The sequence below is a fragment of the Rhamphochromis longiceps genome, linkage group LG19, assembly GCF_057381845.1.
Source record: "Rhamphochromis longiceps isolate RC_006_pf linkage group LG19, R_longiceps_female_GT1.1, whole genome shotgun sequence".
Lineage (NCBI taxonomy): Eukaryota > Metazoa > Chordata > Actinopteri > Cichliformes > Cichlidae > Rhamphochromis > Rhamphochromis longiceps.
In genome coordinates, this window is record NC_140575.1 from 16,953,960 (window position 1) to 16,975,629 (window position 21,670).

Consider the following 21,670-nt stretch of genomic DNA (forward strand, 5'->3'; position numbering starts at 1 on the left):
AAATATTGAAGTTGGTGCCAAAGATTCACACCTGCACCTTGAAGCATCTTGATTCTTCAGACATTGGGGCCCCAAACAGAACAGGACGACATTAAAGAAAAGTTGAAACAGAACGTTTCCGTGCCCTTTAGGTGGGAAATCACTGTGAATCAGCTTGTCTCTGATAGCAAAAGGCATAAATTTAAGATGTTTTCAAAGGTTTACAACAGGGATGTATACAGGGTGCTTTGTTTTTAAGTGGGTGACTACAGTGATTGCATACATGATTACATTATTATAAAGATATAAATTTTTTGTCACGGTCTGTATGGTAGACCGTGGGGATGGGGGGAAGTAGGACCCAAAATGCAGGATTCCTCACAGCAAACAGTGCGTTTATTTACAGTGCAATAAATGACAATAAATCCCCGTGCTCTCCCTTGACTGCCGCATCATGTCTTCCCCAAAAAGTAAGTGTCCGTGTGCTCTCCGCACACATCCACCAGGCCTGATGATGCCTGAAACTCAGTGATTTGCCACACCCACACACACAGCCACTGATACACACAAACAAGGAACAACAGCAACACATGTCCATGAATTATTCAAGAACCCTTTTTCCCCAGACCTTTAATTCAAAAGAGAATTTTTTTTTTCTGTGAAAAAAAAATATTTCTTACGTAATTACTTTGGTGTAGTATTAATAAGGGGGATTTGTTATCAATAAGAAAAGCTGTAAAATCAATGTAAATACAGCTAAAAGTTAAAAATCTATCTGAGATTTTATGCTTGACACCCCTGGTTTAGAAAAATCTGGAGACGGTACAAAAGCAGTCAAATAGCAATCACAGGAGGATTATTGTTCATAAGATCTTAGCCAACAATTACAGAGGAATGCATTTCAGCTGTTTGGGGCTTTTGAAAGAGGCCTGCTAAACAGAAAAGACAAGTAAGTAAAAAGATAAAGAAAAAACTAACCAGTGTTTATTTAAACTAAGGGCAATGACTGATTTCTGTGAATGATATATTACCAAATGAATGCTTCAGTTGCGTGAATGTGTGCACTCACATATCCAATTTAAATTCATAATATTGTAGCGGGCTAGGGGGAAGGGCCACTGGCCCAAGGTCTTATGGGACTGTATACCTGATGTTAACGTGTTGTAAGTTGTAGGGTTATAACGGCAGTTACAGTTATCAGGTGTTGATTTGCCATTTTTGTGTTAGTGTGTAACATTAGTCCTGCTGTGTGTTCTGTGTTTGGTGTGGCTGGTGGAGCACAGTGAGTTAGACGGCTGTGTCCATTTACCACCTCTCACTGCTGTGTGTGTGTGAAGGGGTGTTCCTAATAAAAGATTGTGCTCCCTGTAGCTTAGTATAACAGCTAAGGCAGAAATAGCAAGTTAAAACAGAAGTTTCTGTCTCCTACTTGTCTGAGCTTGCCACAATGTTAAGATTCATCCAGAGAAAAAGAAGAGAAATCTTCTGTTCAAAACACAAAGCTTCTTTTTCAGGTGTAAGACTCTCAGTTATGCTTTCATGTTGCTTTTGTTTTTTGGCCATCAGGTTTGTACAGTAACCTGGATTTAAGACAGGAGACATTTGTTTATTTGTTCAACTTTAATAACTCTGTAAGGCTTCAGTTTATTAACATAATGAGTAAAGTGTGGACATCTCGCTTCTTTAGTCAAGAAAAATCTCACCAACTGATTCACAGTATCAGCTGTTTACAAGCAGATAATCACCAGTGATCAAAGAGGTTGTAATAATGATAATGTAAGTCTAGGTTCTTTGTCTGTACATTTATTTGAACAACTTCTGATCTATTAAAACAGAACCTAAAAAAACAAAAACAAAACTGACCCAAAAGGACAAAAGATTAAGTCAGGATAAAAAAAAGTTGTAGCAAAGACCATTAAAAAAGTATGCCTTAACATATTTCTTGAAAATATCATTAATCAAGACACTATTATAAGTCAGCATAGATAAATGCAGCACAAACATAGCAGTAAAATAGTTCTGAAATATACCCATACATGAAAACTGACTTCAAAATTAATTCTCTACTCAATAGAAAGTCTGCATTGGCATTCTGCGAACATGCATTTTAACTAACTGTCCCTTACATGACCTCTCTCTATTTGAGTTTCCTGAACTCAGCAGTATCTCCATAATCTGAAAGCCGAAATCCAGCATGAAGCGGGTGAGTGAACGTGGTCTGGACTCTGTGGAGGAGAGTCATGGTTTCAGAGACGTTATAAAAACACAGAATACCGGCACTGTGATCCAGGTACACTCCTACTCTCCCAAACTGAGGACCTGAGACAGCCTTGTGAGAATTGTTGTGCACAAATTTAAAACCATTTCGGTCACAACATAATGCCCACGATGTCCTATTGAATCCTAATCCGCATTCATCTGAGAGCAATGATCTGCTGGTACTCTTGTATGCGACTGCTATATAAACCTGTTTCCCGCTCCACTCCACCTCCCAGTAACAACGTCCAGTCAGACTCTCTCTACTCATGACTTGACACCATCCAGTGAATCTGTCTGGATGACTAGAATATGACTGCTGTTCTTTCACAGCTGTGGTTTTTCTACCCCCCTCACATAATAACACTGATGTGTTAGCTGTGTTCAGATCCATTCTGATTTCACATGAATATCTTAGGAATCCAACTCTGGTCTTTGGCACTGGTTCTGACAGCAAAACATCCACCTCAGTGACTGTCAGTGAGATGTTTGTCCATTTCTCTTTCAGAACATCCTGCAGTTTATCACTGACCTCTTTCACAGCTGCTGTCAAATCCTCAAAGTACCTCAGAGGACGGATCTCGATGCTGGATGAGTCTGTAGACTCATTAAGTGCTGACAGTAAGGAGTAGCTGTGTAGAAATTGGTTGTGATCCTCTGTGCATGACAGCTGCTCCAGCTTGGCGTCATTTCTTCTCAGCTCAGCGATCTCCTGCTCCACCTTCTCCTGAAGCTCTTTGACTCGACCCACTTCAGTTTCCTGCTGGGATCTGATCTGCTGCTTCAGATCTGAGCTTCTATTCTGCATGAGACAGATGAGCTCAGCAAAGATCTTTTCATTTTCTTCCACTGCTTTATCAGCAGACTGATTGATGGACTCCACCTCCTGTTGAAGAATCGTCACGTCTTTCTCTCGGTCACGGAGTCTCTGCTTGAGTTTTTGTCGACTCATTTCCAGCTCCTTCTGCTTCTTGGTCCTTTCTGCTTCAACTGGGACTGTTTCGTGGTATTTATGGCCAATCAGTTTGCAGTGACTGCAGATATGCTGCTGATCAGTACGACAGAAAATCTTCATCGGCTCATCATGACTAGAGCAGATGTTTTCCTGGAGCTTCTTGCAGGGCTCGACAAGCTTGTGTTTCTTCAATGGAGCCGCATTATAATGATCCTGAAGGTGTTTCTCACAGTATGATGCCACACAGACTAAACAGGACTTGAAGGCTTTCAGTTTTCTCCCGGTGCATACATCACAGGGTACATCTTCAGGTCTAGCATAGCAGTGATCAGCAGGAGCAGCTTGGAGTCCAGTCTTCTTTATCTCCTTCACTAAATTTGCCAACATGGTGTTTTTCACCAGGGCAGGTCTCAGTGTGAAAGTCTTCCTACACTGTGGGCAGCTGTGCATTCTCCTCCCCTTTTCATCCCAGTGGGTTTTAATACAGTTAATGCAGTAATTGTGTCCACAGGGAATGGTCACTGGGTCCTCGAGATGATCCAGACAGATTGAACAAGAGAAGATTTCCCTGTTCAGCTGAGCTCCTTTTTGTGCCATTTCTCCTCTCACTGTCAGCCGCTGTGTGAGTTTTCACTTCTATAGAAATGAAACACGTCCAAGATCTAAACAGAAACTTAGGAACAGGTTAGAGCTTGTTGCATTTCATAGCTGGAGGAAGAGGGAGGGAGGAAGAGCTGGGCTTGAATTTCATTAATAGCAGGGAAAAGGACAGTTTGAAGCACGCAGTATTTGTTCATCACCCCGTTGTTGTTGTTGTTGTTGTTGTTGTTGTTGTTGTTGTTTTGACAAAATTTAAGTAGTTGGTCATTTTCAGTTTCGTCTTGGAATCTGAGAATTTGAATGACTGCACAAACTCAAACAGTATGGAAGATCATGATCACCAAAATCAGAACTGAAATCAAATCACAATTGTCTAATAAATATACAAAACTGAAGAGAAACAAATGAAGGCTAAAATAAATGAATTAAACATGACCTCAATTAATATTTGCTTTACTATGTTTTAAACACATTCATTTTCATCAGATTTAGTTTCTTGTTTCTGCAGGGTTTTGATCCTTTTCTGTGCCTCCTGTGTTACCACATCTCCATTTGTTCCTCTTTTATTTTATAGGTCAGTTCCTCATATGGCTCACCAGTTTCCCCTCATCCATTCTTTTCCCCAACCTCATTATTATCTTTATTGACTTCACCTTTCTGTTCATGTTCTCCTCTAGTTTCCTCTTGTTGGCTGTTTACTTGAATTTCAATTTTGGGGGGGATTTTGTCAGTGCTCTCCTGTTACTCTGTATAATGCCCCAGTTATCAGTTAATAAAACTTTTTGTTTAATCCACCTATCTTCTAGATCCTATTGCATCTTTGTACTGGGTGTAAACACATTTGGGTTTAATAGCTGATGATGTGTCCCAGCACATCCGTGAGATATACCCGTCATCTTTATGAATTTTTGCCTAGTGGTAATGAGAACCGTATCAGTACCAAAACAGAACCCTGTGGAACTCAATGAATAATTTTTATGTGTGAGGAGGATTCCTTACATTACACTTACATGAAAAAACGCGGAATCTATAGGAAAATTACAAGTGAACCTTATCAGTGAGTTTGATTAAAATATCAGGACTTTACAACAATACTGTTTCCAGAATCGTATTTTCTTTCAACAATGGCAATAGAAAAATATGAGTTAAAGTTGTATGACATCTGAAAACATGAAAATATAAAACAGACATTTAGGGGAAAAATACACAAAAAAAGCACAAAATTCTCAGCTCTTAAATTCTTTAAAAAATCCCTTTAAACATGTGCTACATTTTTTGGTTTAAGTAGCTTTATTCCTGCTTTGAAGTTGATTTGTGCTTGATTCTTCAACTCCGAGTGTCCAGAGTAGCCTAGAAAGGCAGCAGCTCTGGGTCTGGCTTTTGTTTGCGTTGGCCTGCTGGCCAGAGTGTCAGCCTTTCCTGTCTAAGCAGTTCATCTCCCAGTGGAGTGTTCAATCTGCTACCATACACTTGGTTGGTAGTGTTGGGAATGCAATCAGAGAAAACTGAAAGGTTGTTCGGAAAAGGTCCCTACAAACAAATGGGGGAGTAATGTAACAGAAGGTCACGATTCAAGCTGCTTTTTTCATAATACTGCAAAATCTTTCATACCTAGTTAATGTACCATTGTAAATGTTTCACATTTTAGTTTATCTCCGAAATTTCACAATGGTTTCGATACACTTTCTAGTTTGTTGCAGAAACATCTTTAAAATAAAAAAAAAGCAAAAATCTTTTATCAAAGTTAAATCTAACAACTTCATCTTCCATAAATCACAATCAGTGGTAGTTTTTATTTGACGACCTATTAGTCCTTGTGTTCATCACTTATAACTGGTTGTGTTCAAAGCGTAAAGGGGAGTACATCTGCACTTTTTTTATACAATGTTGCATTACATGCATTTTTCTTACCATGTGATGAATATCCTTGATATCCAAGGTTTCCTCCCTGTGGAACAGATTAAGTTTGTTTCACTGATTTTTGAATGAACATGATCTGCCACTACTTGTTACTGAACCAGTGGTGCAATGTAACTTAGTACTGCATATTTGTACTTTAAAAAAAATTACTTGTTATGCTACATTTTTGAAGATTCTGTGAGAACGTGTTGTGGAATATTACATAAAAGCTATGAAGCATGAATAAACGAATATGATCCAATGATACAATATACATGTGACTGTATTTCTGACGTATCATTTCGAGTTTTTCTTATTTAATGCCTCTAAATACTTGTTTCAACACTTACAGAAATGATTTAACACAGTAAACTCCAGTGCAGTGCTGATTTTCATATCATGCTTTCTGTATGAAAGTCATCCTTAATGTTTTTCCGTACACTTTTATCAATTTATTATCAAATATTCTAATCAATTTCCTGTGCCATCCCCGCCTGCTTCTTCGTGGTTCTTATTAGAAAAATCCTGGCAAACTCGCCTGATAATTTAGACTACTTTTCAAACCATGCTCACCATTCCATTGCTGATTTCCTCTCTTTCCGTACCCTCTCTTTCCACAACTGGTCCTGTTTATCGGGATGGACCCGTGTCGTGTCGGCCAGTCGCTCAGCCCCAGCAGAGGACGCAGGCCTATTGGGATTCAAGCCCATCGTGGTAGCTAGATTAAATATAAATACTGTTTTGTTGCATAAAACTGCACACAGGCCACAAGCTAATGAGAGTTAAAGCACCAGTCAGCAGAGCTTGTGAAAGAACTGCCCGGATCTAAGCGATTGTTTTCATTTCCATGGAAACAGTCCTCAATACCGGCAGAATATGTCTGAACGAAATGAAATTATGTCAGTACCCCCCCCCCCGAAAACAAACAAACAAAAAAAATAACCTAACTGACTTACAATGACCAGTTCTCCAGTTCAAACTGCAGCTGATCAGTGTCTGGACCTTCTCTTCATATTTTAAATAGACAGCTACTCACCTTCTTAACAAAAACAAAACAAAAACAAAAATCTCCTACTATGCGCTCTGAAATAGCTCCTCTCATTTCCAATGACATCTCATTGGTTAGGTTGCCCATAGATGTGGATATGAATGCTAGCTGTGTTAGCGCTGAGCCATACTGGCGATCTGCCCAGGGTGTACCCCACCCCAAGGTAGCTGAGATGAGCTCCTGGTGGTACCTCGGTCCAGGTTGAGGACCAAAGGAGAATTTGCTTTTGAGGCTGTTGTTCAACTGGTTTTTATTGGACTTAAGATTTGTGGACACTTTTGGTACCTTATCTTATTTGTAAAAACACGGTGTGAATGTTGTTCTCGATAAGCTCTATAAATAAGCTTACCTTATAGAAATTTATTGTTATAGATGTAGACAAACCTACACCTACACCTAAACCTTTCACCTGATTCACATGATACTTTGTGGTTTTCCAAGTAAGGTCAGACCTATGATTTGGTCACTCGCTCGCTGTTAGTCAGTCAGTCAGTCAGTCAGTCAATCTGCTGGATGTTTTCCCCAACATTTTTGGTTTCCTGTAGCTTTGTGGGAGCTGTTTAGGGAGAGCTGATTCCTGTCCTCATCATTTGAAGGAGGAAAAGCTTAATATTTTTCTGCAGCCAATCTTCCCTGCTTCCTATTGAGAACCAGTAGTTTAAAGTAAATAAAATCAAGACTAGCCTGTTTAAAAAATCTGCAGTAATGTTGCCTCACTATGCATTCATATTGTGCTTATAGTCGGTTTTTCCCATAATTCTATACTTTAAAGAGTTGGTATGACCATCAACGCAGAAAAAACATAAACACAAATTAAAAACCATTGTGTTCTAGTGCTTATACACACCATCTCATCAGCCTGTAGTTTAAGTCTCTTTTTAGTGTTACTTCCAAGTGAGTTCAGCTGTGTCTTGTTACCTTTACGTTTCCACTCTCCCTGATTGAAACCTGTGTGTATTTGAAGCCTCAGGTTGCTCATCATACTGTGTTCCAGCCTTGGTTTCTCCTGGCATGTTTCCCCTGCAGTGGTCTCTTTTGTTTTTGCCCTTCTCTATTTTATGCTCTGGATCTACAACAGCGACGATAAAGGCTTGCTTTTTTTTATTCCAAGTCTGTCTCAGCAGTCTGCAATTTGGTCCTCTTCTCCTTTATTTCATGACAGAGGCAGAAACACATGCAGAGTGCTCTTCAGGTTCAATAAACACCAGCACCCATCTCTGAGTCTTCACTAAAAGTGGCTTGTCAGTCTGAATGGACATTGGAGGAAAAGTGTCACCCTGAGAAATTACCTTCTCCTGAAAAGAAAGATGTTCAGACACAACTTCCCACACTGTGACTGCCAATGATAAGAGAGGCATTAGACTCAAAAGTGACCTCTTGCACCATCCATCTTTGTGGCAGCTTACTTTTTCTGTTTAAAAGTCAGAGGTTTGTTGTATTCGGAGGTTGGGTGCTTCAGAATAAAGCAGTGCACACTCTTAGAAAGGATGTGTTAAAAAATGACACAAAAAATGTGTTGTTACACTATTAACACATTTTGTGTAAATTTTAACATAACATGTGTAAGAAAATGTGTAAACATTGAAAAAATGTGTAAAACGCTTAACACACTTGATGTGTTGCACAGTTTAACACATTTTGTGTGTTATTTTCAGAATCTAACAACAGGACCTAAAATTAGCAGCTCAGTAATTTGATGCTAGCCCTGTGTTTAGTGAAATAAATTGTAGATTAACAATGTATTATAACTATATTAACTGAATAAATAAAATGTTTAGTTATTGTTTGTTTTCCTTAATCCTTTCCTCATTACTTTCAACAAATAAAACATTTTATAATGTAATGTGGACCAAGGTGTGTATGGTGTACTAAAATTCTGAAAGAGGATTAATTTTTTATTTCTCAATATGTATGGCATACCAATTAATGGCCATGGCTATACTATAAGCATAAGTATCCACAAAGAACAGGCTTAATTTTGACCATAACATGTGAATATAATTGAAGCAAAAGTAGAAAATGAAATGAGTAAGAACACACATGCTTAAAATTGAAACAAATTCTGCCCAGCAACATGACATACCGGCGGCGGGAAGGGGGCGCTATCTTTCGCGCCACTGAGACAAAGGAGACAAAGATGGAGGTTACGTCGCCTAGTATGTTGTCAGACCTTACAGTAAGTATCATTTACCAGTTTATCTTAATGTACTGAAAATATGCCGGGTTTCTGGAAGAATGTGAATTTATATAAAATATAGGAGTTATGTAGGAGTTTAGAGTTTAAGTTAATTACTGCTTAACTATACCTAACTAACCTTAATGTAACAGTCTTGCTAACATATCCTACTCTTAATTTTATTATTAGTTCTTGGATTTCGTGCCATACTCCATTAGAGTTAATGTGTTTTGGTAGTATTTTTATGTATTACTTTATTCATGTATTTATCGATTTACTTTATTTATGTATTAGAGTATTCAGAAATTGCTCTTAGAACCAGTGTGGTAGTTGGCTAGCGGCTCCGACAGGCATTATGTTGTCTATGAGCAACGCCAGAGTCAGCACCTAACCGTAGCAGTGTTGAGTAAAATGACAATATTGTGGTTAGCTCTGAATATAGCAAATGTAGTTATCACCGCGACCATTCGTTTACTAGCAGAGAATAGGAATAAAGACTGAGTAACTTTAACATGAAATATACCTCATATTGACAGAGATAATTATTTTTTCAAGCAGTTAAAGCAGTTTTTGCATCTAGTATGATTAACTAAAGTATGTGCACATTCTTTTTTAAGGCTTATTGCTGGAAACATGCTCTGATATAGTTTCTTTTTTATGCAGAACTTCTGAGGAAGTAATAGTCAGTGTTATTTAAAAAAACCAAACAACAGCAACTTGACCATGCAAATTATCTTACTTATTTAGCCATGTGTTTCATTTTTTCAGCACACATATGACAACTTAGAATCTGTCAAAGTCCTTGTAACCACTTTTATAGATGAGAAAGAAATTTGTAAAAAAAAAAAAATTCTTATTGTCAGCAGTGCCACAGACATCAGACATCACTATTAGTCAGGATCAGATTTATTCACCAAGTAGCAACTAGAAGATAAAATCAATTTATTTATTATTCAGAATTTCTTTTAGTCATTGCGTTATAATCACGTAGTTAAGAAACCGCCTTCTTCTGCTGCAGCTTTTTGAGTAAACTCGTGCTTTTATGCTCTGTGGAAATTTGCTGTCATGACTTTGAAGATTATTGCAGAGAGGTAAAGTGTCTGGTGTTGCCTTTACACAGTCTACCATTACCACAGAAGAACAAAGTCAACCCCTGAAGTCACTCAGGAAAGCCCCACAGATTCTTAAGGAGTATGAAACCTGTCGGTGCCATCGAGGAGGCTCCTTGTGAAGACTTGCATTGGGGATTTGGTGGAGAGGTGTGGTTAGTAAGTATAGCACTTTACTGTACTTTGTTAAAATTTTGCAATGAATGTTTTCCTTTAAAAATGTTGAAGTGCACAGAAGTAAAAAAGTTTGTTTTCCAGTTACCCTCTTAGTGCAGAGAAGCTAACTGTAGCAAAAAGCATCCTCACCAATTTTCCACCCTTAAGTGGCAGGACAGGGGGAAGGATTTGTAAGTAAATTTAGCATTTTAATAATGTAAATTCCACTACATACTGTAAATTGCACTTGTTCCCACTTACTGTGTATCGTTTAACCTTTATCTAATTATTTATTAGAGCTTTTTTTCTCAGTTAAAATTGCTCAGCTGTTACCCATATACCTCAGGAGCATTATTATGATCCAGTCTCTCATTGTGGATTCCTAGAGACTAAACTGCGCAACCTTAGACGGAATCTCGACCAGGGGCAGAGACATTATAAGAAGCGAAAAGTGACAGATGACTGTGGTGAAGACAAGAAGCTCAGGCGAGAGGATGGGAATACCAGCAGCACAGATGAGTGGGTCACCCAAGTTATTGCGGCCCTCAGCTGAGAACCTTCCAATTATCATGTCAGGCATGGAGGAAACATACACCAGTCTCAGAGCCTGGAATATTCGGAGAGTACCCACGGTTTTTGGACATGCCAAGTCTGGTAAGTTGCTTGGTTCTCTGGTAATGGTTTATGTACTCCTTCTCCACTCAGTTGTGTTTTGCATACAAAGTATGTAACAGGAGTCGATACATTTGGAGGTATGTTTATGAGCTCCTAGTGAATATTTTGAAAGTTTTATAACTTCAGAGTTTGATCATTACTCCCTGCGCACTGATTACAATGAGCATCACTTTTCACATGGTCCAAAATCTTAGTCGTACCACCAAATGACTATCTAATAGTAGGGACATCAAATGACAATGCAGAAAGTGCTGCTCGTGGAAGTGAAAACCCTACAAAAAATCACCTAAATCTGTATGAAACTGCTTTCAGCAGCACTATTTTCAACAAAAAAGCTCTACAGGACAAACCGCAGACAGACAACATAAGAAATTGTCTGCTAGAAAGTTGAACATCAGCTAAAAAGTCCTAATTTTTTCTCAGGGTCTGATGGGACCCAAATCATAGCTAAAATGAAGGAATAATGGACTTGTATTCAAATACCACTCCAAGTAAATTGTTGTTTCACTGTGTAGGTAAGCTTGATGTGGAATGGGTAATAGAAATGTGATACTATAAAGTTTGATTTTAGCCTTTCAGCTACCAAATGGACAGAATGTACTTTTGATTTAATGTATTTAATGCTTCATTTTAAACGTAAACACTTCTTTTATTTCCGTAGGCTGGACTTGGAGTTTGGCAATCTTACAGGAGGAAAGGTGGACCTCTTTTTGCGAAAATGGGAAGCCAGTAGGGCTGCCACAAACGATTATTTTGATAGTCGACTAGTCACCGATTATTTATGCGATTAGTCGACTAATCAGATCATCATCCACTGGACGTAAAACTACAGCTTATTGCACCAGCAGCATCTGCTCTTATATAACTATCATTAGCTTACAGCTTTAAGCTTTTAAGGTGCTAACTAAAAATAAAGACAAGATGATAGTTTATTCAATTTTAATGAAATTTGCAGATTGTTTCGGTAAAGTTTAATAAACTCCTTGCTATCTAAAATATAACAGGACACCGGAGTATATTCTCCAGCATCTCACACTTCTGATGATCAGCTGTCTGCTTGACGTTTATTCAGCTGTGTAAAAACTATAACTTTAATCTCAGCCAAACCGATTTACTCAGGAACAAATAAAATACTAAAAAAAAAAAACAAAAAAAAAAGCCATACAACAACATTTTTAATTTATCTAAGTGACTCATATATATTTAACCTGAGTCGCGAAAGACGGCGGTGGGTTTGAAAACAATTTGCCGGGAGTCCGGTGTTCTCACGGCGCTAGTGACCTAGCCCCCGGCTAGCTATCGAGCTAGTGGGTAACAGACGTCTCCGAAAACGTCGGAGCGCTTTTGAAAATATGTGGTGTCCTGATAAACTGAGCAGATATTTGAGGTTTACACAGCTACATTCTCGCCTGAAAATATGTTAAACGTTTATTTTGTGACCCAGAAAGAATAATAAGAGTAATATTAAAACTAACTAGCTACCGCCATTGTTGGAAACTAAGCTGGGCCGCGCTATGAATTCTGGGACACAGCTGCTTCTTCTTCTTCTTCGGGGTTTAACGGCAGCTGGCATCCTTGTACATGCTGTGCTGCCATCTTCTGTTTCAGTCCGTTATTACACTCTTAAATCCTGCTATTATTCCTGCGTCTTTTGCGATCTTACAAAGCTTCAAACGACACGTCGACTATTAAATCAGTCGTCGACGATTTTGATAGTCGACGTAATCGTGACTAGTCGACAAATCGTGGCAGCCCTAGAAGCCACTATCATTCCGAAGCTCAAATCAGTAGCTGCCCTGGAAACAAGAACCCCCCCGCCATGTGTTAACACACCTACTCCCACCAGTTGGTGCCAGTCGTTGCAGCCTTTTTTGCACTGGTATGTATTCAGTAAAGTTCTCACGGTATTTACCTGAGGAAAGCATTTGTCTACACCTCACTGAATACTATCTTTATCTTCCCCATCTCCAAGCCTGGAACAAGTATTGCATCGCTTTGCAGTGATCCTGAAGCATCATCCACAACACACCAACCCCAGCTGATATGCATCGGTGATCTAAAGAGGGCAACCAGGCAGTACATCATTGTTGCTAAGAATGACAGAGTAACCATTTCTCTGAATGATGGCCTGACGTGTGCTGTGGATAAGCTTTTCAAACTGTACTGGGTATGTAACTTGTCCTATCCAGCACCACTTGGCTCCGTCTTCACCTTCTTTGAGTTTGTCTATGACCTGCCGCTGTCCACCCAAAGGAAAACCAAAGTACTGGAGCTGATTGCACAGATTAAAGGATGCAAGTAAAATGTTCACCTGTCCAAAATGTAGAGAGTCTCTGTTCACAGAGGTGAGAAACCTCATTTGGCATCTTTGTCAAATACACTGCTTATCAGGACTGACCATTTTTATGCCTATGCAGTGGAAAGGTCAGACAATATGAACTGATTGGCTGAAATTTTTGATTTTCGTATTTAAACCCAAGGTACAAAATTGTATAACCTGGATGCTATATTCGCCAAAATGTATGTTTTTCTGTTTGCATGCAACTGCACATTTGTTAAATGTTGACAATTTGTTGAAGATGACAATTGTTACCTTTAAAAATTTTAATTCATGTATTGTCTGGATTATATCAGAACATTATATATATATTGAAAAAATTGAAAAAAGGGCAATCATATATATTGCCCTCAAATTTTTTTGACATTTTAATGATCTAGAGAGATAGAAAGCTAGTCAGATATGAATTTTGTTTGATTTTGTAAAGTAAAAATTGTGATATAGCTTTGGCTAAAATTGAATTTAAAACATTTTAATTGAAAAGATTCTGACAGCTGTTGTTCATTCAGTTTGTAATGATTTATAATATGCCAAATAAAAAATGGAATTCAATAAATGTATAATATATACCCATCTTTTTTCTCCTTTTTTAAAAAAAATTGAAATGTACACATTTTAACACATCTTTGTGTCAAAATAACACATCTTTGTGTTTACATTTTTTAACACAGAAGATGTGTTAAAGGAGCAGACACATTAATTGTGTTAAAACTGACACATCATGTGTTGTCCCTAATCTGATGCAGCACATGTGTTAAAATTTAACACATGATGTGTCAATTTTAACACATCCCTTCTAAGAGTGATCAACAAAATGGGTATCCTTTTCCTATATAGCAGAATAGAGCATTTATTTTAGATGAGCAATTATGAATTCTGTAATGAAAACATGAAATGGACTTAACAGTCATGAAAGTGCTTCCGTAAGAAACTAAAGCACTGGGTTTAAACATTGCTATTTTAATTACATAAAGTAATCATAAGGTAATATAAAGTTGTTTCTCTTTTGTCGACTCTTCTACAGTTTTTTGCCCAACAAAAACAGAAAAACAAGACTCCAAATTTCTGCAACCAAAATAGTACAGTGCAATTTAGCTATTTCGAGGTATTTTCCTTCAGCAGGTTCTGGTATTCAGTTGTTGATTATTTTCATTAGTATGTGGCAAACAATCCCAGAATTGAAGGAACTTTCAGGGCAGCTAAAATAATGCCTTTTTGTAGGTTTGCCACTTTATATTATGTAACTGGATGGCAAAAACCCTCCTAACTTTATTAGTGAATTGTTGCTCAAACCCGAAAAGAATAAATGGAACATTTATTCATTCAATATATAAATGAATAATAAATACATAAAATGAACATGTGTCTTTAATGTCATGTTTATGTTGTCAAGATATTGCAGGTTAGTTTCTTTTATTTAAAAAAAAGTGTCTTTGTTTTTTTTTAATTTTCAAAAACAATTCAAAAGTTATTTAGTTGTATTTATTTCTTATTTTATTTTTACGGGTCGTTGTAAGACTTTTATTTTAAAATCCGGAAGTGTACATTAACCGCCTTTATTCTGAAGCCTAGATGTTGAAACAGGAAGTATTTCAGCTGTGTAACATCCAATTAGAATGGACGGAAATTAAATCCGCTATCTGACATTTTCCCCATGGGCGGATCAAAACAAGGAGGGAGGTGAAGGTAACGCTAATATTAAGCAGCCTAACATGATGCTTGTTTCTCTCTCTGCTTGCTAAGTGCATTGTAAGTAGCGCAGATGTTTTTGGCCCAGTGTTCTTGTTGGGGAACATTAACGTCAGGGAGCTAAGGTGACTGAGAGGAGGGCTCTGAGTAACTTTCACGTCTGCACGGTGAAAGCAGGGACGGCTAGCTGCTTATAGGGACTGAGCAATGTCTGCAGTGTTAGTTATATAAGGTGTGCTTCATCTGTCGCTAAGCCCGAGCCGGTTTTTGAACATATGCTAGCGAGCTAACTGTTACTGTCAGCTTGTAGCTCGATTTAAAAACACTTTTAGCTGGCAAAGTTATTTGGAAATTAATTAAATCCACGTGTGGACGTTTGAAAAGATGACATGCTATATTTACCTCTGCTAAAGGGCTACAAAAGTATGAGATGAGGAGAGAGTGTCTACTGCTAACCTCTTCGACTGTGAAGTGAGCTAACGATTTGGGGGATATAAATGAATCGGCCACACTTAAGTCACACAAACTGGTATAAACAACCACAAATAAGCCATCTCTCCAATAATTGGATGTTAGATAATAAGTTGCATAACTTTTCTCAAGCTGATTAAAGCTCGAGCGACCGAGTGTGGTCATTTAGGACTTATATTTTAGACAGGAATACTTTAACCTTTAATGGCTTTACTGTTGTTTGAGTGCATACCTGCGTCCGATTAGAGTAACAGGAACCTCTGTCTTCCATAATCAAGCTAATCCACACACCCCACCTCACATCAAACAAATGCAGGGGGTAATAGTTCATGATTTGGCCTGGTGCATGAGGCGCATAGGATGGATGGAGGTCAAGGATGCTGCCTGTGAACAAACGTTTTGGATATGTTGTTACCACTAAACATTTCATTACCACTAGACATTTAATCTTTATGGAAAAATCCAATTAAAGTTATTTATGCCACTTTTTTGTGTGTGTGAAATATCTAAATAAAAATACACATATAACACATATAATGTTTATTTCAATTTCAGCATCATAGCTGTAAAATTATTCTTTCTGCTTATGGCCTTCAAATATGCTAGTGCACGAAATGCTATCAACTTTCAAGAAAAATCAGGGTGTTTTTTGAAGCTCCATGCTCCTGAAGTTAAAGTTATTATGAGCTTAATGATGTAATTCAGATAGTTCTCTAGATATAGCATGGAACTTAAAAAGATCCACATACATTACAGTCAGCCAGAATGGGTAGCTTGCCAATGGGTGCTTAAATGGCCACAGTCATCAAAAATATGTGAGTGCTGTCTCTTCAGTAGCTGTGGGGATGGTGACATCATGTAGGTCAGGCAAACAAGAAGAGGCTTATTGCAGAAGTAGGCCATTGTCTCAAGTCATACTGCAAAGACCTAATCTCTACACAGCCAGTCAGTGACCTCAGAGAGGTTGGTAGTAGTTTTTCATCTCACTCTTTAGCAGCATGAACTATGGAAATCACAATCACTGCTAAAGCATACATCTATATACAAATGTTCTGTTTGCAACAATGAAATTACAGAATTACAAAAAATGGCGAAGAAATGATCAACAGTTACATGTTAAGACACACTCTCTTCCTCTTCAAGCATGCACGTGCACTCTTCTGTGGGGTGTGCTGTTGAGAAAGTTCAGCAGTCATTGCTTTCTTTGCATCAGCTTGGCAAATCCTAAATTCTTTGTCAGAGATAATTTCAGTTTTTTTCTGTAACCCAGACTTTCTGACTCAGTTGAATGCCCACAAAAATAGAGTAATTAATAAGCCATTTCACTCTTCTTTTGGACAAAATGGGCCATTTAAGTGCTACCCACTTGAGTCGGAGCAATTATATGTAATAAAAAAGATTAAAGAAATGATCATCAAAAAAATTAAATGATAAAAAGCAACATTGTTTTTGCAAATATGGCAAGAGAGTAATGCTGCAGAAAATAATTTATTCTTTTGAGTTAATACATGAATGTTAGCACTCACTACAGGCTTTTATTTATTATTTCTCAAGTTTTCCTAAACATTAAATACCCCATAGACACAGTTAAACATTTTCTGCATCGCCTGCTGACTGTTTGAAACACACAGTTTGTCGCTATAATTTCACAGCTTCCTTTAATGGTAAAGTTAAAATGCAAATCAACAGGTTGTATGTATAAAACGCATTCCTTTCTTTTTAAAATTTTCTGCAAGTGCCACAATTTCATTGATTGTTTGAGTTTTCACTTTAATAGGAATACAGATTCTGTTCTGTTTGAAGAAAAATGTATTATACATTAAACCTGTTGAATCTTCTGGCACTGCCAAGTCTGCTTCACACTGCTGGAACTGCTGTGAATAAATTACTACAAAATTCAGTCAGTAAAATTAATTTTACTTAGCTCTGACTGCGCTAATGTGCACGTTAGAGAATTTTTAGACGTTATATTTTTTCTTTTTTTACTGACTTCTATCCTCTGTTCCTCTGACACTTTTTGACTGAAGTAGGTAGCACTTGATCTGTCAACTTTGTGCAGAAGATGTGTGAAATGACACATCAAACGCCCTCTTTTATAAATGTTGAGCACTCTGAGGCTGAAGCAGAAGTCTGGGATAACAGAGAATGTTGGTGACTCCTGTCTTGATGTGAGTTATCTGAATTTGCTTGTTAGTACATTGTTTCAGTTATTCATCCAGGTTAAAAGAAAACATCTTTGTGACTCGGAAAGTTGAGGCCAAAGTTTTCAAACTTCCTGAAAAATAATTAGTCTCTTGTCAGACCGTCACCTGAGCATGCTGTTGGAAAATCAGACTGTGAAGTGAAGTTCCACAAGCTAATCAAAAAAGGGTGCTTCAGTTTCAGGGCTCTAGAGTGGTTAATATTGTTAAGCCCCTTTTCTTATGAAATATGAGTTTTTTCTTAAAATATTTCTACAAATATCTTGCAAATTTGCTCAAATACTTTTTTTTTTTTTTTTTTTAAAGAAATTGCTTTTATTTGATAATACAACCCTATTGTGACAGTGAGTTTTTTTTTTCTTCTTCTCCTTTACACCAAATGGATGGAGGTCATGGTGTAAAGTCACCTACCCTCTCCCTGGGGCTGATAGGTATTCAGTGTCTGTCCTATGGTTGCTTCAATAGGGCTGATGTTTGCTGTCAGGGGGAACTGGATACTGGCCTTTATGGTGAACGACAGGCCTTCTAATCAAAGCCACCACTTTCCTACCGTTTGTTTGCAGCCTACAGGCCACATTCCCTCCACTAGGGGTTACGCTCGGCTACTCTATGTCATTGAGGTCAGAGGTACACAGGACTGGAAAGTGAGAGTGACATTCCAGCTGGGAGAGTCAGACATACAAGCTCCTTGGCTTGAAAGTGTACAGGCTGTAAATAGCTGCTGGACCTGGGAGTCAGGGGATCAACAGGGTATAATCAGAGAGAGTGGGGATGTTATTGGAGATTGAGGAGGGGGGCAGTCAATGAGCTTTGGAGTTATTTTGGGAAGGATTTTGGTTAGATGTTCTACTGGACCCAGTCTGTGTCTTTTGATTTTAGCTTAGCACGACTGCTCGTATGGAGATCAACAAGAAAGAGGATAAAGGAGAAGATGACAGTGAGTGAGGGTTGGTTGGGAAGATTTTAGGCTCAATGTTGCTTTCCCAGGCTTACACCTATGTGTGTGTGTGTGTATGCTTCTAGTTCAGCCTCCAAGGTTCCTCTGTGAAAGCTTCCTGTGTCCCCATTACAGTGTCACTTTTTTGAGATTAGGCTCGTAGTTTGGTGTGTTCACCTTTGTTTTCTAATCTGCAGGCAAAGTAATCTCTCAGAGGTGCTATGAGTCAAATGCTGACATTCTTTGAAAATCCCTGTCTTGTTGGGGTGATAGCTTGAATGCGCCTTTGCCCCATATTCTTCAGGCGACACCACAGATTAAAATACCATGTTTTTTAATATTATGTTAGTTCTGTGCTTACAAGTTGCATTTCCCTGTATTGCACTGCCAGATCAAATGAAGACATCGCTGTAGCCTGTGTGCTTTTATTGAGAGATTAGACCTACTTGTGTTCTCAGAATAGGCTTTCTAATATTGTTCCAGCCGCAGGCCCTGAGGGGGAGATGACAAAGGAGGATGTTTCAGAGCCCGTTGAAGGCGACACGGTCCTGGGCTGCCGCGCTAGACTCTCTTCTCATCAGCGGCCAGTGATCCACCAGGTGGCCTCTGCACCCATGCCCAGTGACTGTGGTGAGTATTCACGCTTTCTCTTTGCAGCTATGTGACATTTCAAGCTAGTTAACGCGTTCTCTTTGCAGCATCAACAGGCTGTGAAATGCCACAAGATATGAGACTGAAGAAAGGTTGATGGCTTAAATTGACACAGAGAGATGATAGTGATACAGTCTCCGGGTTCTAATAATGTAGCTGGATATGTTAGTTACAAATTGAGGTTGTTCTTTTGTAGTGATTAATTCTTAAACAAGAACATGGTGACTGTTATCGTCTATATCTTGATTTACCTAATTAATCAGTAAAGCCATTTCAGCAGGTTTGATGCTAATTTGCTCTAATGTCCTTAAATACTTGGATGTTTCATTTCTTTAAGAAACTACTGTGTTGATTTTGTGTAAGTTTTTTGAGGTGAATAGAAGTCAAGTAACACTTGACTGTTCAATTACTTCTGAGGTGAGTGATGTATTTTAAAGTCTAATTTTCATGTTTAATGCCTTTTTTCTCCAAAACCCTCTGAAAGTTGAATCTTTAATCAAAGTATTTCATTTCAGATTTGCTGTAGTTGCGTACAGAGACAAAATTATGAAAAAATGTCATGCCGACTACAGTTAGTGTTAACTTTTGGCCTTTCACAGTGCAATCCATTTGCCTTCAGCCTCAGCCGGGTCATCTAATGCCTCATTTGGTTCACGGCAGGCCATCTACTGTCACATCTGTTTTCATTTGCCTCTGCAAGGGCAGCAAGGGCATTTCCCAAGATTAGTAATTTGCTGAATCGATTGAACAGTCAGTTGCAGAAACGTAGTAAACGTCTGTGCTGCAGAGTTTCACACATGCTCTCTTCGTGTCTGTACACGGGAGAGAAATATTTCCAGTCCCACTCCTCATTATACTTAACACGTGTTACTTTTGTTCCTCTTCATTGCTTCCAGAGTTCTCCTTCTTTGACCCCAGTGAGCCGCAATGCAGGGAGGTTCTGTTGGATCCCAGCACCACCATACCAGAGCTGTTTGCTGTCCTCAGGCAGTGGGTGCCCCAGGTTCAGAAGGACATTGACCTTATCGGCAATGAGGTGACATAAAAAAATGTCCAACTGCTGCGGAATCTCACAGCGGTCCCTTCTGTAGCTGTAACGCTTTTATTTTTGTCGTAATATAATCAACTGAAGCTTCAGAGGACTTCAGATTAATATAAGTTCTGATTTATTTTTTTTCATTGTTATGGACTCTGTTCAGATACACACCAAATCCCTTCTGCCTGTGTTACACAAAGTAGCTGCATTGCAGTAAACTGTGCAGAGAAGCACTCATCTCAAGGGTAAAAGAAGGCGATCATTTTCTCTGAGTAACTATCACCCTTGAGAAATAAATACCTTGTTTCAATGTCAGTTTACGTAATACCTGTTGTCCACCCTTTAAGTACTTGTCATTCATCACACAATTTCCCTCTAATTTCACTTTAACCTGTTATGGAAGATTTCTGCACGCCAACACCAAGTCCTTAGTGGCACATACTGCATATCTTCTCTTTGCACAGATACTAAAGAGAGGCTGTGGTGTGAATGATCGAGACGGTCTGACAGATATGAGCCTCCTGCACTACTGCTGCAAGGCCGGAGCCCCAGGCATTGGTAAGTATTGACAGAGATGTTGAATAAGCACTCTCAGCTGCAGGGTAGAACTAAACAGACATCTACTCTGACGTATGTGTGTGTGAATTTATGTGACCACTCTACTGCTGAACATTATTCTGTATACCTCAGTAAGTGCAGCTGTTCATCAACCACTTCTTAAATACACTCTCTAGAGCTGACTTACTGTCTGTTACTACAACTCCTCTCAACTCTAACACCTGTGTTTGTGACCTGTTCTTCAGGCGATGCAGACACGGCAGCGAGCTTTGCTCAGCAGCTCCTCGCCCTGGGCGCAGATCCAAACCTTCGTTCGCGGTGGACTAACATGAGGGCTTTGCACTACGCTGCGTACTTCGATGTGCCCCAGCTTATCCGTGTGGTGCTGCAGGCATCCCAGCCTGGAGGTGAGAGCAGAGCTGCAGCTGGAGCAGAGAGATGAAAGGTCACCCTAGCTGTAAGGACAGGCAGAGACTGTATTTTCTCAAATAAACAGCCTGTCTCAGGGATTTTCTTGGCTCAGAATGGACCTATGGGGGTGACAACTCTTGGTGTGTAAAGTGAAGGCACTGAATGTGTTGATTTCTTACAGTAAACCTGGTGGAAGATCTAAGGCAGGGTAACGGCAACCTCTTTTAAATCTCTTAAAATCTTGCTTTTTAAAACACTAATGCCTCGTTGAGACTCTTACCTGTCTCTCATTGGGCAGGATTTTTTTTTGTAATTTATTTTTTCTGTTGTTTCTGTTAAATATGAAATTCCCCTGAATTCTGTGTAATTTCTTTTTATTTTAAGTTTATTTTTTAGCACTTTGTAACTACATAAATACAAATGAAGCTGGGAAAAATAAATACTACCATCCTGCTGTTCCAGGTATCAGAATAAAGAGGGTCTTGAATATGAAATGGTTTCATGAAGTGTTGTTAGATGTTAATT

General features: G+C 38.7%; 3 protein-coding genes and 1 pseudogene across 5 annotated transcripts in view; 2 read left to right on the plus strand and 2 right to left on the minus strand.

Moving 5' to 3' along the window:
• Positions 1-1,909: 1,909 nt before the first annotated feature.
• Positions 1,910-3,787, minus strand: LOC146646498 (tripartite motif-containing protein 16-like). The gene has a single exon (XM_085392338.1). It carries the CDS (start codon positions 3,785-3,787, stop codon positions 2,117-2,119), a length of 1,671 nt encoding a protein of 556 aa, XP_085248464.1. The 3' UTR covers positions 1,910-2,116.
• Positions 3,788-5,052: 1,265 nt separating this feature from the next.
• Positions 5,053-6,399, minus strand: cimip5 (ciliary microtubule inner protein 5). Its single transcript, XM_085390755.1, has 3 exons — positions 6,263-6,399; positions 5,702-5,738; positions 5,053-5,320 (listed from the first exon to the last, which is right to left on the minus strand). Exons 1-3 carry the CDS (start codon positions 6,397-6,399, stop codon positions 5,141-5,143), a joined length of 354 nt encoding a protein of 117 aa, XP_085246881.1. The 3' UTR covers positions 5,053-5,140.
• A 2,412-nt stretch (positions 6,400-8,811) lies between these two features.
• On the plus strand, positions 8,812-13,155 carry LOC146646500 (uncharacterized; annotated as a pseudogene).
• A 1,598-nt stretch (positions 13,156-14,753) lies between these two features.
• The window catches only part of LOC146646501 (CAP-Gly domain-containing linker protein 4), a 44,213-nt gene continuing 37,296 nt past the window's right edge, over positions 14,754-21,670 (plus strand). Inside the window, exons 1-5 of one of the 3 annotated variants that reach the window (XM_085390915.1) lie at positions 14,754-14,877; positions 18,973-19,119; positions 20,037-20,176; positions 20,641-20,734; positions 20,980-21,141. In XM_085390915.1, the coding sequence (XP_085247041.1) occupies positions 18,993-19,119; positions 20,037-20,176; positions 20,641-20,734; positions 20,980-21,141 (523 nt within the window). In that variant the 5' untranslated portion in view covers positions 14,754-14,877; positions 18,973-18,992. Of the gene's footprint in view, positions 14,878-18,220; positions 18,490-18,972; positions 19,120-20,036; positions 20,177-20,640; positions 20,735-20,979; positions 21,142-21,670 lie in introns of those variants that run through there. The other 2 variants (XM_085390914.1, XM_085390916.1) reach the window with 2 other exon arrangements.

Coding starts and splice junctions, on each gene's coding strand:
- LOC146646498 (XM_085392338.1), bottom strand. CDS start 3,787: ATGGCACAAAAAGGAGCTCAGCTGAACAGGGAAATCTTCTCTTGTTCA.
- cimip5 (XM_085390755.1), bottom strand. CDS start 6,399: ATGGGCTTGAATCCCAATAGGCCTGCGTCCTCTGCTGGGGCTGAGCGA. Junction 5,739..6,262: donor AGGAAATCAGCAATGGAATG/GTGAGCATGGTT, acceptor TCTGTTCCACAG/GGAGGAAACCTTGGATATCA. Junction 5,321..5,701: donor TCAAGGATATTCATCACATG/GTAAGAAAAATG, acceptor ATTTGTTTGTAG/GGACCTTTTCCGAACAACCT.